The sequence below is a fragment of the Pristis pectinata genome, chromosome 24, assembly GCF_009764475.1.
Source record: "Pristis pectinata isolate sPriPec2 chromosome 24, sPriPec2.1.pri, whole genome shotgun sequence".
In the NCBI taxonomy this organism is placed as follows: domain Eukaryota; kingdom Metazoa; phylum Chordata; class Chondrichthyes; order Rhinopristiformes; family Pristidae; genus Pristis; species Pristis pectinata.
The window spans coordinates 3,843,905-3,862,713 of NC_067428.1; the positions used below are offsets into that span (position 1 = coordinate 3,843,905).

At 47.0% G+C, this 18,809-nt stretch overlaps 1 protein-coding gene across 2 annotated transcripts in view; it reads right to left on the minus strand.

Moving 5' to 3' along the window:
- Window positions 1–13,177: 13,177 nt before the first annotated feature.
- The window catches only part of palm1a (paralemmin 1a), a 208,277-nt gene continuing 202,645 nt past the window's right edge, over window positions 13,178–18,809 (minus strand). For both annotated transcript variants that reach the window (XM_052038046.1, XM_052038045.1), the window contains exon 8: window positions 13,178–17,610. In XM_052038046.1, the coding sequence (XP_051894006.1) occupies window positions 16,928–17,610 (683 nt within the window). In that variant the 3' untranslated portion in view covers window positions 13,178–16,927. The remainder of the gene's footprint in view (window positions 17,611–18,809) is intronic.

Here is an 18,809-nt window from a genome sequence, read left to right on the forward strand (position 1 = left end):
TGCTTGAAGTTAAATCAGTCAAACTTGTATAAGGGAAAAATGTCCAGATCACAGTTCAAAGGAAGCTTGTGGGAAGTAAATGCTCAATGCACTGGAAGCCCCAAATTAAAGACTGGGGCAAAGGACAGGGAAGAATTCCTAATAGGCCAAGACAGTAGCCTGTGTACAGGTGCATGTGTGTTCGCACTGGGAAGAGTGAAATGATTAGAAAAGTAATGAAATCACACATTAAAACGTCCTTGCAGTACATTTGCTTGTCCTGGATGATTTATCCCTTCAAAAGAAACATCCGACCAGCCTTCCCTGGTAGAGGACAAAGGCTGTAAGAAATCATTTCACTTAAACTCTTGCATCCATCCTAAATTCTTTTGCATCTTTCCCTGAGCTGCTGCCTCATGACTCCAGTGCCCTGGGTTCAATCTGGCCATGAGTGCTGTCTGTGTGGAGTTTGCATGTTCTCCCTATGATGTGTGTTTTGTTCCCCATCCCCCATGATCCAGTTTCCTCCCACATCCCAAAGATGTGTGGGTTGGTATGTTAATTGGCTTCTGCAAATTGCTCATTGGGGTGTTATTTAAAAATTCAACAAGCTTGTGCTCTCTCCATGTTGCTGCAGTTGTTCCATTGGCTTCAGTCTAATCCAAGTCCCACCATATACCACTTATCAACTGTAACAAACTGTTTCCCTTGCAACCTTTAACTTGATCAAGTCTCTCCTTTATTCTTCACTCCAAGGTAAACAAACCCAGTTCACATCTGTCCTTGGAACCGACACTCTCCACCCCAGCCAGCCCCTTGGTGAATCTCTGCTGCACTCTCCCTGGAGCAGTTGTGTCCTTTTTATACCACGGCAGCCAAAACGGTACATGATGTTCCATGTGGCTGCATCAATGTTTTAAAGCTGTACAATAACTTCCCTGCTCTTGTATCCTTTCAGGGATCTTTAGGAATCTTGATATCCTGCAAGGCCCCATCATTACCTTTCAAAATGCATCGCTTTACACTTATCAGGATGAAGTTTCATCTGCCGTTGTTCTGCCTAATTTACCAGCTGATGAATATCCTTCTGTAGCTTAAAATTATCCTCTCCTCTATCCACAACACCAATCTGTTTTGTGTAAACTTGCTGATTGTACCTCTTACGTAACACCTGGATGCATGTACCGAATAGTAAAGGTCCCTGTAATAATGTTCTTGTGGCTTCCAATCGCCAAAGCAAACTGCAAGTAGCTGCTGCCAGTCTATATTTGCCAGGGCCTCATTTTAAAAAAAAAAATGTTGAAATAGCCTACACCCCTGTAGTGTGAGGGGTCATAGTTGTCACGTGACACGGTTGAGCACATGGTTGAAAGCCACACCACTGTCAATCAAGGTCTGGCTCCATCCACCCATTAGTGCACACCCTTCACCATTGACTCCTGTGCACACCTTTGTACCTGGTCATGAATCATTGGACTGTTTGAATTACCAGGGCTGGACCACTCAGCCCTCTAGCACTATAAAGAATGCCACATGTGCATGGTTCTCTCTGTTTTGATTCCTGGAACAATGCTGAAGAGACCTTTGGGAAGAGTGTGCACTTCCACATGGGTTAGGAGTATCCTAAATAGATTCCCAGAAGCGTAGAGCTGAAACTTGCACTGAGTCAGGGGTGTCAGGATTGTATTGTTTCTCCCTGATCATTTGGAACCAGTCTGGTGTGTGTGTGTGTGCATCTCACCCTCGTTGAGATTTCCCCCACGTTCGCGATCACCTGTGTGCGTGCAAGTGTGCATCAGTTCCCGTTCATTCTGTCCCGTGTTTGTCTTTGTGAATAAATCATTTTTAAACTCCAAAGACTGTGTCCAGAGTCCTTGCCCTTCGAGACCTCAAAGAACCTTTCTTACAACGATGCCCCCACCCCACCACCACCACCACCACCCCCCCCCCCCCCCCCCCCCCCAAACCAACCAAAAATAAAAACCGATTCAGAATCTTAATTTCAGGGCTATTCTTGTTTCTTCGCATAATTTTCCTGAAGCTTACTGAATTATGGTCACTATCCCCAAAAGTGCTAGGCCATGACATTTCAACCACTTGTCCTGATTCGCTCCCGAGGATGGGGTCCAGCACTGCCCCATCATTAGTGGGGTGACTAATGCACTTGTGCAAGAAGCTCTCCCGAAGGTAATTGAAAAATTTCACCCTGTCTGACCCTTTCATGCTGAAGTGATCCCAGTCAATATTGGGAAAGTTTAAAATCCCTGACTCCTATAATCCCATTGCTGTCACACCCGATTTGCCTACGTATCTGCTCCTTTACCCTCCTGCTGACTATCGGGAGGCCTGTAGTATAATCCCAGCAAGGCGACCATCCCCCTTATTTCTAATCTCTACCCAAAGGCCTCATTTAAAAAATCTTCTTGGATATCTTGCCTCATTACTGCAGTGACGGATTCCTTGCCACCTCCCCCACCACATCCCTGCCCCCTCGTGCCTGAAGGTTCCATACCTTGGAACAGTGAGATGCCAGTCCTGCCCTTCCTTCAACCCTGTCTCTGAGAGCTGCAATATATTCATCAGCACTTTCATCCACTTTACCAGTCAAACCTTTAAGCCACTTGCCTTACCCACCCTCCCTTAAGACCTATTGTCCTCCAAGTCTTCCTCAAGTTTTTATTTAGTATGTTCTGCCACCACCAGTAGATTTCTTTCATCTCCAAACTCTTCTCATACAAGCCTTTTCCTGTTCATGTGCCCACAGAATAGTTTTGCGTTCCTTATTACGTCAAAGGCTTGGCCTGGTCTGAGCAAACTGTTAGTGGGCAGCTACTCTCTGGACGTCACTATGCTCTGCCCAAGCACGTTCCCCTCCGGTGTTGTCCGAGATCCTCCCAATGGCCTTTAAGCTTCGACACAGAAGCTGCTGCTCCCCCAGGCCATTGTCTGCAGGTTCCAGTCTCTGCAAACCTCAGCTTCAATGTGCTTCAGGGGGCGGAGAGGAGGGGGCTTTACCCCTGCCCCAGCCCCTGCTGTCTGGAGCATTAAGTACAACCTGCCCACTACCCTGTTATTGAGGAGGCTTCAGAGAAAATTGAAAAGCTCCCCACCAAAAAAAAAGTGCAGATGCTGGAAATCCAAAATAAAAACTGAAAATGCCCGAAACACTCAGTGGGTCAGGCAGCACCTGTGGAGAGAGAAACAGAGTTGATATTTCAGCTCTGAGACCCTTCACTAGGACTGGGGAAGTGGAGGAGGAGGTATTGGTGAGAGGGTGGAAGGAGTGCCTGGGATCAGAGGGGCGCTGTGTAAAGGTGGGGCGCAGCCCTTGGGAGGGTGGGGTCAGGCCGGGGGCTCTCCCAGAACTCTGCCCATCCCAGGCTGCAGAGGCAGCTCCCAGCCAACCTTCCACCTATCCAATGGGCAACATCTTCCTGGCTGGAAGCATACTGCCCCTGACAATATTTGCCCCGGACTTCAGCAGATTAAATGCTCGCTGCTGTTTGTGGGATCTTGCTGTACATCGCCACTGACAGAACTTCAAAAGTGTTTTCCCAGTGGAGGATCTTGTAACAGCCAGGGGATGTGCCAGGTGCTACAGAGGTTCAGGGTTTTGCTTCCAAGGCCACAGTGGGAGTCCCTTCACTCTCCAGCTGTTCCAGCTGCCAAGGTTCAGCGTGAGGCCGGATCGTTGTGGAGGTGGGCTCCGGTGCCTAGGAAACCTGCCGGGCGATGCCCAAGGCCCTCCTGTCTCTGTGCTGTGGGACTGACAGGGTTTTCCACCCTTTCTGCGGGGGTCCTCCTCCTCGCACACACAGGATCCCTGCACCGGGTCAAGTTTAGGGTGGGTGGAGGGGTGGGTGCAGACCTGCCCAGCTGTGGGGGGTGGGGTGGTGGCTGCCCAGAGGTTTGAGAGGAAGACTGGTCAGGGATTGCTGCCAATTAAGCCTGGCTTCTGCTGACCTACATGGCGGTACAGAGCTGGTAACAGCTGGGCACTGAACACAGAGGCACAAGTCCTCCTACTTAGGAGCATGCACTCATCGGCACCCCGTCCCCCCCTCCCAACACAAACCCACTCCCACTCAATGTACCAAACCACAAGCTACGTCAAGGGGAAGAGTATGTGACATTACAACAAAGTGACTATCAGTGTATACAATATTACATTAACTTCTATCAGCTGGAGCCTGGGTTACTCTGAGACCCCTCTGTTCAGCTGTACCCCTGGGCAAGGCCATGTTATCTGGCCCCACTGATGCACGGAGCTGCAGCCCTGAATTTGCTGGCTGTTCCAAGGCCAGTAACATTACAGTCCCTGCTGGTTGATGCCGGTCTTGCATCCCCCACCGGTTCACGGAGCGGTTGGCTCACATTCTCAAGGGATTTGGCCCAGTCAGGCCAGTTGTGCACACTTGCTTTCACCGTGCACTGCTTGTTCCGTTGCTTGTGGTGAGGGAGCACACCAGAAACCTCACCACATTGAGCCTCCGACACTCCTACACTCTGGACCAGAGGCTGGGAGTGTCAGAGGCTGGTGACAGGAGCCAATTTGACGCTGCCATCAGGTGGAGGTGGCGTCCTACCCCCTTCACCAATACCTGCTCAGGAATCCAAGTCTAGGGAGAGGCTGCTCCCTCACCAGCAGATAAACTCCAGCCATGAAGCAGCCTTGGCGGGTTACGTGGTGAGCCCCAGAGCCCACCACGACAGCTGACCGAATATTCCAGAGGTTCCTTGCTGTCTGGGGATATGTGACATCCATCGTCACCTTTGCTCACTGACACAGGAGAAGGATTGTCTCAGACCTCAGGATACTGAGCAAAAATCAAACAGCTGGAGGAGCTCAGTGGGTCAGGCAGCATCTGTGGAGGCAGAGGGATGGTCGATGTTTCAGGTTGAGATGAGCCCTTGATGCGGGGTCTCAACCAGAAACGTCGACCATCCATCTGCCTCCACAGATGCTGCCTGACCTGCTGAGTTCCTCGAGCTGTTTTTTTTTACCTTGGCTCCAGATTAAACCATCTGGAATCTCTTGTTTCTCTACTGCTCTGATTTGGAGGTTGGAACTGTGTTGTAAAGAAAGGGTTTCCGTGGGGAATAATCCAGGTCTTGGGTAGATTCTATGGGATTGTTGGGAACGGTTAGTGATGTGCAGAGAGGGGCAGCCGAGTCTCTATCTCGCCCACAAATACACCCACTCTGCAGTATGCTCTAAGAACATTACCACAGTTATAACCACAGCACTTCTGGGGCTCAGTCCCACTGCCCAGGTTTTGGTGTGAAGCAGGTTGTTTGCCTTCTTGGCCTTAGCTCAATGGCAATATGTTCCCCTCTGATCCAGGAGGTTGTGGGTTCCAATCCCCCTTCATGGAGTTACAAAAGCTAGCCTCAGTGTAGAGCTGGGTAGGTGCTGGGCTGTTGGAGATGGTGCTCTCTCAGATGCACGTAAAACATACTCCTCAAACAAGACTGGTCAATATTTATCCTCCAACCAGCACTACTGCTGCTTACCTGGTCACTCCCCCAATGCTGCAGCGGCGACTTTGCTGTGGACAGACTGGTTGCTGCACTTCTACTCTGCAAAACCATTCTTGTCTGCAATTTGTCTTGTGAGGTTGTGAAAGGAACGACGCAAACGCAAGTCCTTTTTGGCTTCAGACCAATAATGTGTTTGGCCTCTAAGTCTGTTGCAAAGGCCTGAAGCAGAGTCAGAGGCTTGGGTCCCCGGGAGTCTCATGCATCACTGCAGTAGCAGGTTGTTTCCAATACTGTTTATGAAGTAGCCCCCATATTCCTGCTGATAAGACCTTGGTAATTCAGAGGCATCTTCAAACATACATAAAATTTGCATTTCTAGATGAGTCAGTGTAAATGACAAACAATGTTCAAATGTACTTGCCTGTACATTTTGCACACAGGCGAGATTTGGGTTGTCCCTCAACTCGTGGAGATCGTGTGGAAGTCTCTGCAATGGTTTCCAGGGAGCCTCACACAAAGTGCGCTGAAAGCAAAACCTGCAGATACTCGAAATCTGAAAGAAAAACAGCCAATCTGGAGATATTCAGCAGGTCAGGCAGCGTCTGTGGAAGGAGACACTGAGTCAACGTTTCAGGTGGCCTTTCATCAGACTTGAATGTGAGAAAATAACTGTGATTTAAGTTGGGGGAGGGGTGGAAAGAACACAGGGACTATCTGCGATAGGGTGGAGACCTGGGAGACCAGGTGACACAAATGCCGTTGGGAAGATGGGGAAGACTTGTTAATCATACTGAGCTGTCTGGAGGAGGTGTATGGATGAGGACCGGCGATAACAACACCGGCACTGTGAGACACAGAAAGCAGCATTTGCTGAAAAGCTGAAATGAAAGAAAAACTCTCAGCAGCTCAGGGAGCATTTGTGGAGGGAGAAAAAATGTGTTAATGTTATAGGATGACTCTACACCATAACTGGTCGGTTCTGACACAAACAGGAAAGGCTGGTTATCTGAAATCATTGAACTCAGTACTGCAATGTGGGATGACGCGAGTGTGTGGTGGGGAGGGAGTGAACCTCCAAGGCAAGTTCATGCTCCTCTTGATCACTTGGAAGAGCCTCCTTTCAGAGTGGAAGAAGCAGTGCAAGGGTGTACGGTGGTGTTGTCGATGGGAGCCCAGCTGACGATCACCTTGTGGAGAATCACTTCAAGCCACATGAAACTTTTTGAAGATGACGGGCGCCAAATGCTTTCCTGGTGCAGTTATGGAGATCTTCAGTGAGAAAGGAAGACAGCTTTGTGCAAACCATGAGACAGGTGTGTGGATGTGGAGGATGGATTCACCCTGAGGCCACTTGTGGCTGCTCGCTATCTGTCTGACAAGGTGTCCAACTCCTTCCACGTCCACCACCTCAGAAGAATAAGGGTTGCATGGGAACCTCACTGCTTCCAGGTTCTCCTGCAGGGCTGAAACTATCTGCCCATTCTTTCAACCGCCTACATCACAGAACTCCCTACCTAACAGCGTTGTGGGGTACCTTCGCTGGATGAACAGCGACGGTTTGGAAGTTGCTCTCCTTCGAGGCGTTGAAGGTGCTTTCATCGTTCACACCAGTGAGCAAGTGGAGCTGATACAGGACTGCCCGCCCACAGCACCAGCTAACTGTTCAGGCAGAAGCTGTGAGTTCGAATCCTGCAGTGGCAGGCTGTAAAGGTAAACTGCAAGGGCTGGTACCATGTGGATTGGGACAGCCACTACACATTGGAAAGGCTGTCAAACAATCAGCTCTGCCGGTTATTGCCCAGGGCCTGTAGTTGAAGGTATCTCCGATGCTGGCATTCTATCAGAATCTAATCCAGATGCTTACACCGGCCTTTTACCGCTCTGGGCCCTGTCCGTGACCTGGACGATGATGTGCACGGTGCCACTGAATTTGTGCAGCGCACTTTGTTGGAAACAATTGATCATGTGGGAGGCGTTTTGTTTCAGAGTGCCAAAGGCTTACATTATTCACCAAGTGTGTGCATTGTACACATCCCATATGAATGACTCAGACACTTCATTTCTCACCAAAATTATATTCATGTCACACACACCAATCCATTTAAATGCTTAATGAGCACCTTGCTTTTCACGCTTTTCCTGGGGCTGAGTTGCTGACTCACACCAGACAAGAGCGGGTTGCTATAGCAATGATAACTCTGTGGCATCTGGCCTCAGAGAGTAGCACGGTCACCTGTGAGGCAGAGCCTTGCAAGCTTGCAGCCCGGTCGAGGACTTCGAAGTGAGAGCTGGGACGACTCTCTAGCACAGCGGTGAGGCAGTGATTCGTCATGGCAACATCCACCCTTCCAGTAGTGAACGCAAGCCCTTGAAACTTCAGTGTCTCCAGTGGGTAATAAAGGTCCTCGGGACTACATGGAGATGACCAGTTATCTCTCTCTCTGCTTGGCCACCATTGTTTCTTTGATGTACAGTGTCAATCCTGCACTGTTTCTGAGAACTAATTATGCAAAATGATCACCGCTGTCATATAGAGTCTGCAGCAGAAAAGCAGGCCCTTCAGCCCATCGAGTCTGGACTGACCATTGAGCATACATTTACACTAATCCTACATTAACCCCATTTTATTCTCCCCACATTCCCCTCAATTACTCTCCAGGTTCCAGCATTCACCCACACACTAGGGACAATTTACAGCGGCCAATTAACCCACCAACTGGTACGTCTTTGGGATGTGGGAGGAAACCGGAGTACCCACAGAAAACCCACAGACAGAACGTGCAAACTCCACACAGGCAGCGCCTGAGGTCAGGATTGAACCCGGGTCACTGCAGCTGTGAGGCAGCAGCACTACCTGTTGCACCACTGTAGCACCTATGACAGCTAGTAGCCATGTATTTCAAAGTAGATTACGTTATGCAGATGTTTGTAATGTGATACGGTGCTCTATAAATTTATGGGACGGATACCCCTGAACCATCCAGCTGGACTCACTGTCCATTGTTCCTGTCCACACACATTTAAGAAAAGATCTCAGTGAAATACATCTTTTGCGTAGAGTGTTCTGGGGGCAGCCCACAAGTGTCGCCACGTTTCCGGCGCCAACATAGCACGCCCACAACTTCCTAACCTGTACGTCTTTGCAATGTGGGAGAAAACCGGAGCACCCGGAGGAAACCCACGCAGACACGGGGAGAACGTGCCAACTGTCAGGGTGTTGGATAAGTTGACCACCCCACCACATCGTTATTGACCCGGGGTTTTCTCCATTCCTTTGCCCTTCTCAAGAGGCAGTGGGCACTCTCAGCAGAGAGTAGGCAGATGTTGTGCCCTGGCGCCCTGGCATCAGAATAGCTTGAGAGCTTCAACAGCTCACCAGCTGTCAATCAAAGACATTTTAAGAGTTTCAAGCACCTTTGATAGTTAGAGAGATTTAAAAACTATTTGGGTCTATGGGCTTCGTTGGTATTGCTGCAAGTACTCAGACCAGACAAAGCAGAGATTCTTTACTGAAGGCAGCTCTTCTCAAATTAAACAGTAGTGATTGGTACAACTCACTCATATATCAGACACTATGCAAGTAGATTTAAATAATTGTAAATTATTAATAACATAATACAGGCATTTAATTAAAAGCATATCAAATCACTGATGAGCATTAAATCACTGAAAACATTCAAGTAAAATTAGAGAAGCACTTCTCTGCACTTTCTTTCACCCAGAGTTGGTGACCCTACTCTGATGAGTGGGTTGCCGGTGGACGGACTGATATCTGACCTTCAGCCTTCTGCCTCACACTGTGTGCGCTGGGGCACAGAAGGCTGCTAACCGGTAGAACCCCCGATTCAGGCCAATATCTTTCCTTGACACTTCTAGAAGCCAGCTCAGGGGGTTAATGTAGCTATAACATCCCCTTGTTGTACAAAACCGTCACCTTGTGAAGATAGGTACACAGTTTGCAGTGGGAACTTTGCTGAGGTTGGCAGCGGGGTGGGGGTGGGGGGGGGGTGGGTCACATGTGTGGGAGTGTTTTATTGGGGACGCTTAGTCAGCATGTCCACTGGTGGACTAATGCCAGTGGCCCCCTGACCTGCGTTTTCCTCAAGAGGGGGTGGAGTCAAATTTCCCAGGTTATCTTTACACTTATTGGCCGGAGTTGTTCTCTGTTCTTTTGTCTTTCCCCAGGGGATTAGGAAGTTGGAAAAAGGAAGGGGAGAGGTGCGGGGTGCAGAAGGTGTCTGGATATTGTATTCTGTTGGTCAAGTTGAAGCAGTTCCTGTCTGTTCTTCTGGTTTCCTGTGAATTTGCCATCACTACAAGAAGTACCGAGAGTTCTTCTCTCTGGAGAGCAAAGGCTCCAGATGGTCAAGGCTCTCCATTTATCCTCCCGATACTGGGTAAACATTCTTGTTTTCCACTGATGGTGGACTCAGTGCCTGGGCCACACTGCCTGATGGGAATAGCTCTGATGGTGATTCTTGTGTCAAGACCCCAATTCATCAAAAGCTTCTGTTAAGCTTACTGACGGGCCATTTACATAGCTGCAGGTACACAGGCTGGAGGAATCCTGATCGTGGATCGTTAGGGAGGGTCCCTGTCATCAGGCAAGAGAACCCTGAGGAAGGTGAGAAATACCCACAGAGGGTAACGCAGATCTCAACGAGCAAGTGTACTCCCACAACAGGAACACAGTTCTGTTGAAAATGATGTTGTGAGTAGGTGATTAGACCAAAGGCAGAGTCAGTAAACTACATAGAAAGCTGAAGGCGTTAGGAACCACTGCCAACGGTCAGTCGAACATTTAACCGTGCACTAGAAACTACACTTTCATTATCCATGGTACTTGTTTCAGGCGTCAGTTACCACACGAGGATTCTTCACTGTCCTGCTGTTCATTGTTCCTCCTCAGTCATGCACAGTTCCTGAGGGCGTCTCCAGCCCAGGTTCCATCCCCCACCCTTCTGCTCAATGAGAAGGCTTTTCCTCAGTCTGTGATCCCACCATCCATGTGAGAATTCCCTCCAACTGCTTCCCAAATCAATGGGTTTAAACAACTTCACAGGGCTTGCAACTTTGACCAGCTACTTAGTGTAATTCATGGCTGTTAGGAGTTAGTGAACCAATGATATACAATGACCAGAAGTATTCGTCACCTTAATGGAGCAGATCCCTCACTGAAAAAATCATTGGATCCATTGGATCTGCCACCTTTGACACACCTAACTAGTGGAAGCTCAGGACTTCCACACACAGGCTTCTACCTCCTCTCTCACCTCCTCTTCCACCTCCTCTCCTGGTAAGTCCCAGCTCCCGCTGAAAGAGTGGGCAGTTGATAGAATGCAGTATCTCAGCACACCCCGAGAGAGCCAAGGCTCTGTGAAGTGTAACCGTTGTGAGAACACAGAGGGAGAGAGAGAGAGAGAGGCGGAGAGGGAGAGATGGAGAGAGAGAGAGAGAGAGAGAGAGAGAGAGAGGTGTGCCTTGCTAAACCATGTCTTTTCTTCTCTCAAGAGAACACACTGACAGCACTCAAGGTCAGGATTGAACCTGGATCTCTGGAGCTGTGAGGCAGCAGCTTTACTACCTGTGCCACTCCAAGCTCAGTGACAACACAGCGTCTGAAATTGAGGTTATGCACATAATTTCCATGTAATTATCCTCCACTGAAGTTTTTTGATCAAATTACCTTACTTTTGGTGGGAGAACTTGCACGAGCTCTCTAGATAATGTCACTGAGTAGGTTGTCTTTCCTGCACAACAAACTGTCCACAGTGTGTGATATGCTCCTCCCTGCCCCACCTCCCCCTCACTGTCAATTTGTTACTCTGTGGATTTTAATAATAGCCATTGACTTACATCCTAAGGACCAGGTTGGCTCAGCTTGAGCATACTTAGGATGAGGTTACAGGTGTTGCAGATGCAAGCCCAATCTGAGGACTTAATGCATGCCAATACTTCATTGGTGTACTGAGGGAGAGGGGCTCTGTTGGACGGGTCATATTCTGGGAGCCATGTTAAACCGAGGTGTGAAGGAGTTGGTATTGGAGAAAGAGAAGGGAGTTCTCCTGCCGCAATATTGCATCAACGCTCAACATAACCAAGAGAGGGTCATTAATTTTGGGATCTTGCTATGCTACATTTAGGTCCCATCACAATAGTGATTCCATTTTATACACCTCATTGATAGTAAAGCACTTTGTACATCCTGGGGTTGTGAAAGACTCTGTATGACTACATGTCTTCTCTGTAATGCAACCACTGGGAACTCTGGTGTTGAAGGTTACTGCCCTACTGCTAGCAGTGTGTGAATGTGGTTGACCAGAGACCGTCCTGATCGAGGGCTTGCCACTGGAAAACTCAACAGCATGGGAGGCCGGCGCATGGCCCGCTACTGAGAGTACCTCACACCGAAGGACCCCGCACTCACCGTCGTAGAGTGCAGAAAGGAAGCTGAGTCAGACTAGTTTGTCGGGAGTGGAGAGTGGGGTGGGGTTACAGTGAGGGGGTGGGGAGTGGGGTGGGCTTACACTGAGGGGGTGGGGATTGGGGAGTGGAGTGGGGTTAGAGTGAGGGGGTGGGGTTACAGTGAGAGAGTGGGGAGTGGGTTAGGGTTAGAGTGAGGGAGTGGGGAGTGGGACATTGTTTGGGATCCTCTGCCAGACCTAGAAGGAAAGCTGAGCTCTGTGTGTGCACAGTATGTGTGTGTGCACGCAATGTGTGTGTGTGTGTATGTGTGTGTGTGTGTGTGTGTGTGTGTGGAGGCCAGGACCTGCCCTCTCTGCCAGCATTAGAAGGGAGCGCCGAAGACTGACGATACAACTGGCGGTGTCCAGGTGAGTGCTGCTCTGGCTTCACCACCTTCCGATCGATTCCTTTCCCAGTGGAACTTCAGAGGAACCATCTACCAGCATAGAGCGTTGCCAGTTTCTGTGCACACTGAGGACTCTGGATGCTGGGGTGCAGACCTTAGTCTTCAATCTCCTCTTCTCTCAGACCAATAACTAGTTTGTATTTTGCGGGAGGTACTTCTATAAGTGGCTTACCTGGCCAACTGCCAACCCAGCTTCAATGGTGTTGGTTTCTCGCTCTTCAGATACCTGCTGAAAGGAGGGAAGGATGAAAGAGACATCAGCATGACACTTCCTGGGTCACATAACCTGCAGCCTCCACCATCCAGTGGTGAGGAACATCGATGGGATCAGTGATCCAGGGAAGTCAATGGCATCGGAGGTCAGCTCACAAGATCCAGGAAAATCTGCAGCATCAGAATCCAGTGATGCTTGAGTCAAGTCAAGTCAATGGGATCAGGGTCACCAGATCCAGGGAAATCAGTGGGATCAGGGTCACCAGTTCCAGGGAAATCAGTGGGATCAGCGTCACCAGTTCCAGGGAAATCAGTGGGATCAGGGGTTAAGCACAAAGATCACCAGAGGTTGAGGTCAACCAAGTCAAGTGAAATATTGTCAGAAATACCTGAACACTTCCCAGCTGTGGGGATCAGCAACGCCGAGCACATCTAACACATGGATAATGCTGAAAGAACGATGTTTAAATATAAAAGGATTTGCAAAACTGGAGACACGTTTACCTGGAAAACCAATCATTGTCAAATACTACCAGAAGAAATCTCGGGTGGGTTCCTGATCCCGGTTTAAGTTGTACCTTTAGCTTTGTTTGAAGTCTTGTTCTCGGATTTATTCACATCGATGACACTCCATTTAACCACATCTAGATTTTATTTTTGATTGCTATACATTTTTGCATATTGAATTTCACATTGGTTCAAACAATGAAATACAGTTGACTCCACCTAGGGGCATGTGAGCTCCATGTCTTTTATTTTTAACTGTATTTCTATCTCTTTATGGTCTAATGCAAGCATCAAATGAAATGCTACGTTTTAGAGACCTTCCTCCTATCAGGCAGATCCTCAGACTCTTTCTGTGTCAATCAGTGATGGAAGTAGAGTGAACAAACTCCTATGTTGATTCACGTCAGTGATGCAGGTTGTCAACATTATCAAATAATGTTCCGTTAGTTGTTGAAGGTTGATAGATCAGCTCTGTCTGTGAAAGAGAGGTCTCAGAAGGTTGTCTGCACAGCTAATCTTTCATTAAGACTCACCATTCATTCTGTTGGCATGTGCTCCTAAGGGGAGTGAACTGTATTGCATTCCTCATACAACCTTCCCTCACAAAAGAAAACATTCTGTAGGCATTGAATTCATCCTATAGGATTTGTTTAGATTCTGTAATACAGAGCAAACATCGTACAGCATGTATAGTTCATCCTGTACGAGTCCAGAGACTATGCTTTACCAAATAAGCATTTGGACATCTCAGTCAGCCTTATTGGGGTGTGTGGGTAACGAGCACACCAGAACTCAGAGTAAATATAAGATGTCATAAAAAAAATATATGCATTACATTTTCTTTTACTAAAATCTTCAAAGGGAACTTATAGCATTTTTTTTTAAAAAAACAAAGCCTTCATTTTAAAACATAAAGTTAGACAAACATTGGCAATTTATAATTAAAGCACTCTGTGTGCACCTTCATTATGGTTTAATAATAGGAATCCTTTATCTGGTTAATGTTGTAAGATAGCCTTTTGGACAATATGTTTAAGAGCTCCTAGAGAATCCATTGATATGCCGTAGGATTTTGGAATGGGGTGCGATAGAGAAGATATTGATAAGGGTTTCCATCTTTACAACATAGCTCATACCAGCACTCAACAACTAAGAACACAGACTAGTTACAAAGCCTAACTTCCGACACATGATGGGAATCTGCACTCAGAATGATCCTCGCCTCTCTGGTACAGAGAGCTGTAGCCTCAAGTCTCAGAAATCCATTAGCACACTACAGACATGGTGTGTAACACTTCAAGGAAGTGCGTGTTATGCTGACACACGTGCTACGCCTAGGAATTTATGTGAGAACACTAGTGCCACAGGCCCCTGGAATGTGTTTGAATAAAATGGGACTACTTTATTCATCTAATGAACATGCTCAGTGGCATGATGTCCAATGGAGTCTATCATGTCCTTGGTGCTGGGTCTATCGCTCAGTAAAATCTAAAACACAGCCAATGCCATTCCCAAGGCATTGTGTTTAAAAATAGATATATGTATGTCTATGGATATTTATATATATATATAAAATATATATATAGAACACGTCCTCCTAGGGTAAGAATTTTCAAATAAAGTTCATGCAGAGCAAAAAAGTTGTGAAATTATTTTAAGGGAAATTTGATTGTCTCGATTACTCACTTGCAATAAAGTTGCCATTAACCCAACCAGTGAAGCAACTCTCATCATGATACAATTTGGTGGGATCTTTGGTACGCCTGAATCGCAAGGCAATCAATTAAAAGCGACCGCTAAGATTAGAGAAATCAAGCGAGTTCCTGTTCTGCCTAGATTGTTCCTCTCTCCCATGGACAACTTCATGGACGGCACTGGATCAGAGAGGCATGTGTTCTTCGACAACGTGGTTTTGGGTAAACTAGAACCAGACTGGATTCGGTTCAGAGCCGAGTAGAAATCAGGGTTTGCTGCACCTGACTCTTTAATCCTAACGAATGGTTGGTTCAGAGGACTTGTAGTCGGTACCTTCACATGCTACAACTCAACAGCCCTCGCCTAAGTGATGCCATTGCAAATGGCCTCTGGTTTTGTGATGTTGGAGGTTAGTCTGTAAAAACTTCCGGACAGGTTGCAGTAAAGTAATAAATGAACAACGTCAGTTAACTACTTTCACAATGTTCTGCAATCATCTTGGAGCTAGAGAACATGCACAGAAAAAATAAAATGGTCCCATTGTTACACATCAGACATATATTGAGAGTTGTGCATGGTGACTGGCAGTGTATAAGATATGTTGATCTGACTTAAGTGTGACATAGAAAAGTGTATTCAAATTAGGGATGCAATGATTCAGAAAATCCAAACAGTTTAGACAGCTTTGCAGAATTACTAAGATACTTCAGGTTTTGATAAGGGAATTGGAAAAGATCTGATAATTCAGCATTGAAAGCATGTATGTAAGCAAGGTGCACTTTAATTGGTCTGTTGAACAGACAAAGGTTTAAGTGCTTGTTTATATATCAGCCAGTTCACCCTGTGACTAAGTGGACCAATTTATTCTCCTTTGATGCTGAAAGAATCCGGATCAGAGATTCCTGTTTGTATAAGGGAGTTCCTGCAGTGATTTAACTGACCACTGAACCTGTGGTTTGAACAAGAATTAAGGTGATCTGTGGTAAAAAAAAACGACCAAAATAATCGAGCTTCAGGTCTCTCAAAAAGTTGCTGGCTTTGAAATCAACAGAAGGGCTGTTCCCCAGGACCCAATGACATTGATTTTCTCTCAGCCTTTCCAAGTTTGCCCAGAAGTTGGCTTTCTGTAGGATATTACAACTCTTCTGATAACTTAACTACGATTCAAAAAATGATCAAAGAACAATGTTCATGCTAGTTTATTTTTGCTTATTCAGTTGACTTAAGGCATCATATATTACATGAAGTAAAAAGACTGAACTGTATGTACCATGGTGAAACAAACACTGTGGATGTAGGAACAGTGCTTGCCCCCTGACCAGATGACAGAACATAAAGCCATGAATTTTGAACTTCTTATATGTCCCTGCCAGGGCTGAATTGTTTGGCTTCCCTTCAGGAATTGTCATACTGAAACAAAACCCTATTTACAGTAATGAAGGTACATAATGAAACGTCTAGCTTTATTACTGCATTACTGACTCTGTCCCACATACAACCTGAACTTAAACAAAATCACTTAACACACATCTCTTTTTCTCCCATTCTTCCTCCTTTGTTATTCTGCCCTTTCTTAAATTTTAACCTTGCTAATTTTAGATACGTCACCGTTTCTTTAAAAAATGTTGACATTTTTCAAATACCTTCAGTTCAATCTCCGAAACTTTGGCAGGACTCCCTAGAGGAATAAAGGCTCTGCTCTGACTGGATACTGAAGGGGCCCTTTCAGCCAATAGAAAGCCTTGAGGGTCAGATCAGACCCGGTTTGCAGACTTGGAACACCCCGCCCACTGTGGGAACAGCACCCTGACCCCCAGCTCGAACAAAGCGCAACTTTAAAGGGTTAATTGCAATTTTACTTCTGCTCTCTATTGATCATTGGGTTTAAATTTATCGGCGGCCTCTACCGTTGATAAATTTGACGCAATATTACGATATTGTCATGACATCATCAAGGAAGGGTAAGCAGGGTGTAATTGTACTGAAATGTTTCAGGTAATCAGCTTTCAGATTTCTAATCAGGTTTACTAAGTTCCTATAAAACTGCAGGTGTTTGCTATATCGTGATGAATTGGCTGTGATCCTTGCATCCCCAATTAAAAGCACATGTTATGTTAGAAGACATGAAGACTATGAACATATAACATTCCAACTGTACATTAAGAGCATGACAGCACATCATCACATCACAATGCAGCATTGGCAGCGCTGTTTCTCCTTGAGATCCTTCGCCTCATCCACCGCCTCCTTCTCCTTCCCACCCGGCTTCTCCTCGGTGGCCGGTGCCCCAGGCTCTGCCGCTGTGCCGTTGGGTGGGGCCTGACCTGCTACTACCCGCTCGTTCTTGGTGTCACCATCCTCAATTACCACCAGCTCCGCTTTCCCCGTTCCATCGTAGCCCAGGACCTTCTTGGTCTCGTTCTCATCCTCCACATCCTGGTATCCCATGAAAATCATGGTCACCGGCTGGTCTTTGCTGGGCTCTGCGCCATCTCCGGTCACTTTCCGAAGGATTTTAAGATTTTCGCCAGCTATCCCATCTGCCTGCCACTTTCCTGGGGACTGACTGTTAGCCTCTAGTTGAATCAAAGGTCCTTTCCCCTCAGGAGACATAGCCTTGTTGTAGTCTGTCACCTTTTCTGCCTTCTGCATGAGCTCGTCAACCTCCGTGGTGCTCAGAAGATGCACTCCATTTTCCACTGCTCCATCACCCTTGCGCACCTCATGGATCACCTTGAGGTCATCTTCATAGACCTTGACACCTTGCTGCTGGAGGTTTTTGGGAGATACGCTAGAGGTGGACAAGACCTTGGTCTCCCCTGTCACATTGTCCTTCTCCACAGTAATTTCCACTGCAAACATTGCTGGCCAACAATAAAGGAGCAGGTATATTAGCAAATAGGAGAAAAATATGTTAAACTGCCCTCAAGTGACCAGGCGACCGTCGCACCAATGTTGTCAGAAATTACGTCCAGCCTTGTTATCAGGGCCGGAAGTGGAGATGTGCAGATAGTACCTACCTGAAACAGAATTGATAGAAACTGAACCTCAAACTCAACCTGGACAGTTGGGATGAACTCCCAAGGCTCCACAGGCAGTGGCCTGGAGGGGATAAACTACATAAGGTATAAACATCACCAATAGCCTGAGCTGGTCCAGCCACATAGATGCTATGACCAAGAAAGCCCACCAGTGCCTCTACTTCCTCAGGAGGTTAAGGAAATTCAGCACGTCCCCACTGACCCTCACCAATGTTTATAGATGCACCATAGAAAGCATCCTATCTGGATGCATCATGGCTTGGTATGGCGACTACTCTGCCCGAGACCATACAAAACTACAGAAGGTTGTGGGCACACCTCAGCATATCACGGAAACCAGCCTCCCCTCCATGAACTCTGTCTACACTTCCCATTGCCTCGGCAAAGCAGCCAGCATAATCAAAGACCCCACCCACCCTGGACATTCTATTTTCTCCCCCCTCCCATCGGGCAGAAGATACAGAAGCTTGAAAACATGTACGACCAGGCTCAAGGACAGCTTCTATCCCGCTGTTATAAAACTCTTGAATGGACATCTTGTACAATGAAGATGAATTCCTGATCTCACAATCTACCTCGTCATGGCCTTGCACCTTATTGTCTACCTGCACTGCACTTTCTCTGTAATTGTAACACTATATCCTGCATTCAGTTATTGCTTTTCCCCTGTACTACCTCAATGTAATTACGTATGGAACGATCTGAATGGATGGCATGCAAAACAAAGTTTTTCACTGTACTTCAGTACATGTGACAATAATGAACCAATTACCAATTACCAAGAGGAAGGTGACCTTTTGTTGGTTAGTTGTGGCAGCAGCAGTTCTGATGCCTCAGTCTCCACTGGAGAGGAGAATCCATCTCTCATGGCTGATGGGGACTTTTTCACTAGCCTACATATTAGGGGACCCTGATGTTTCTAGGCTAAAAAAGGCTCATTAGTGGAATGGTCATAGGTCACACCAGAGCTAAGTTGCTGTTCGTTATAACTGTCTGAATAATGGGTGCAATGAACAGCATCG